The 1956-nt window shown below is 36.2% G+C and overlaps 1 protein-coding gene across 1 annotated transcript; it reads left to right on the forward strand.

Annotated features, from left to right (window-relative positions):
• Positions 1–391: 391 nt before the first annotated feature.
• On the forward strand, positions 392–1789 carry LOC112094727 (nucleolar MIF4G domain-containing protein 1-like; the record flags this gene model as incomplete). The annotated part of the gene is made up of 3 exons (XM_024176394.1): positions 392–685; positions 786–908; positions 1261–1789. Coding segments are annotated over 3 exons (801 nt in total), but the record flags the coding sequence as incomplete, so codon positions are not given.
• Between the last annotated feature and the right edge of the window lie 167 nt (positions 1790–1956).

Below are 1956 nucleotides of genomic sequence, written 5' to 3' on the forward strand. Positions count from 1 at the left end.
TGTATTTTTAGTGGAAAAGTAATCAATTTTATCGTTTTAGTCTGCATAACACGCCTATATGTATACGGAAGAGGTGACTAGTCTACACCAAGTAGGAAACTAACCATATACAGAAACTGTACTCAAATTCTGACCTATATAACTTCCCTGTTTTACAAGTGCACACAATCGGATTCTTTGAACAAGCAACAATACCCGCGAAATTTACTTGAGATGTCAATTTGGTTGTTAGATCAAAGAAGGGCTAATGCATTAAAAGCGAAATTTACCGAGACACAAAAAGTTGCCATGATACGTGCGATGTTTAGTACACCGGACAAGTATATATATTTCTTGTTTTTGTTAAATTACTGCTTTTTTGTATTGTTAAATTTGGTTCTGTTGATTTCAGTTAAGAGTGGAAGAAATATTGATCAGAGGTCTCAAATGGAGCAAGCTGCTTGATCCTGATAAGAAGGGTCAGTGGTGGTCATCTGTGGAAATGGCTTCAACAAGAGACGATGTTGAAGAGGTTGCCAACACCATTGACAAAGAGGTTATTGAAGCGCAGAAAATGTTGCAGCTTGCTGCGGCACAGAGGATGAACACAGATGCTAGGAAGGCAATTTTTTGTATAATAATGAGTGGCGACGATTACATTGATGCATTTGAGAAGCTTCTCAGGTTGGACTTGCCAGGAAAGCAGGTGCTGCTCTTTTTTATTTCATTTGTTTATTTTGTTCTATCCTTATTGGGATTGTCTTCTATTGTCTTGGTAATATTTACCGTTACATGTGGGTGGACAGGACCGAGAGATTATGCGGGTTCTTGTTGAGTGCTGTTTACAAGAGAAAGTGTTCAACAAGTATTACGCTGCCCTGGCTTCTAAATTGTGTGAACATGACAAAAACCATAAATTCACCTTACAGGTAATACTCTTTTCCTTTTGGGATTAAGATGAAATTAGGAGCGCAAGGGAAGAGTTGAAAGTAATTTGCACAAAATTAACTTGTACAAAAGCGTTTTTTTTTTTTACAATTGAAAGCTTGCATCAGTCTTATGCATGTGACAGACATTGAATACGATTACATGTGAAAATATAATGTGACACTGTATAGCGAACTTTATTACAGAAGAAAAGTTTTCATGTACTCCAATGTTTCTTTTTCCCTCTCTCTTTCAATCAATGCATATAGCTTTTATGGTTGGTATGAAAAAAAAACCTTTCTTTTTTGCTTGGTGTGAAAAAACCTTTTTTTGATTCTGCTGCGTTTTCCACAGTTTTGCCTCTGGGACCACTTCAAAGATTTGGAGACAATGCAGCTTATTAGATCAATGAACCTTGCTAGATTTGTAGCAGAAATGGTTGCCTCTTTCACCCTCTCAGTTGCAGTTTTGAAGTCTGTAGATTTGAATGATATCAAGCAGCTCACTCCGAAAAGGATAATGCACTTTCGGATGCTATTCGAGGCCATCTTTCAATACTCTGACAAAGTTGTATGGAATGTATTTACTCGTGGGGCTGTCGCCCCCGAGCTCGAAAATCTTCGACAGGGGATTGAATTCTTTGTGAAGGAGTATCTTGTGAAAGCCAATAAAGCGGCCAGTGATAAGTTTAAAATTGTGAGAAAAGCCCTCAACAATGCAGAGGGAGTTCTCATATGAGGTACTTTCTGCCTTCTGGCTGACAATCAAATTTTGTAGTTCTTATCTGATATTTATGTTCAGTTGGCGCCAAATAATTTTTTTGTTGATGCGTGGTTATTTATTTCTAGAGTAATTTGTACCCGTGATCCTTAACTCTATAGTAGGTGGCATTTGGTTTCTTTTTTTCTTTTTTTTTGTTTTTTTTTTATAATTTCGATAAAACAATCCCTTAACTCTTACGCAAAGTATTTAACTTAAAGCTTGAAATAAATATCTTATGTATGACTAATATTCGTATTGCTACATAAAATATGCATGACAAAAAAAAAA

The sequence above is a fragment of the Morus notabilis genome, unplaced genomic scaffold, assembly GCF_000414095.1.
Source record: "Morus notabilis unplaced genomic scaffold, ASM41409v2 Scaffold11058, whole genome shotgun sequence".
NCBI classification, from domain to species: Eukaryota; Viridiplantae; Streptophyta; class Magnoliopsida; order Rosales; family Moraceae; genus Morus; species Morus notabilis.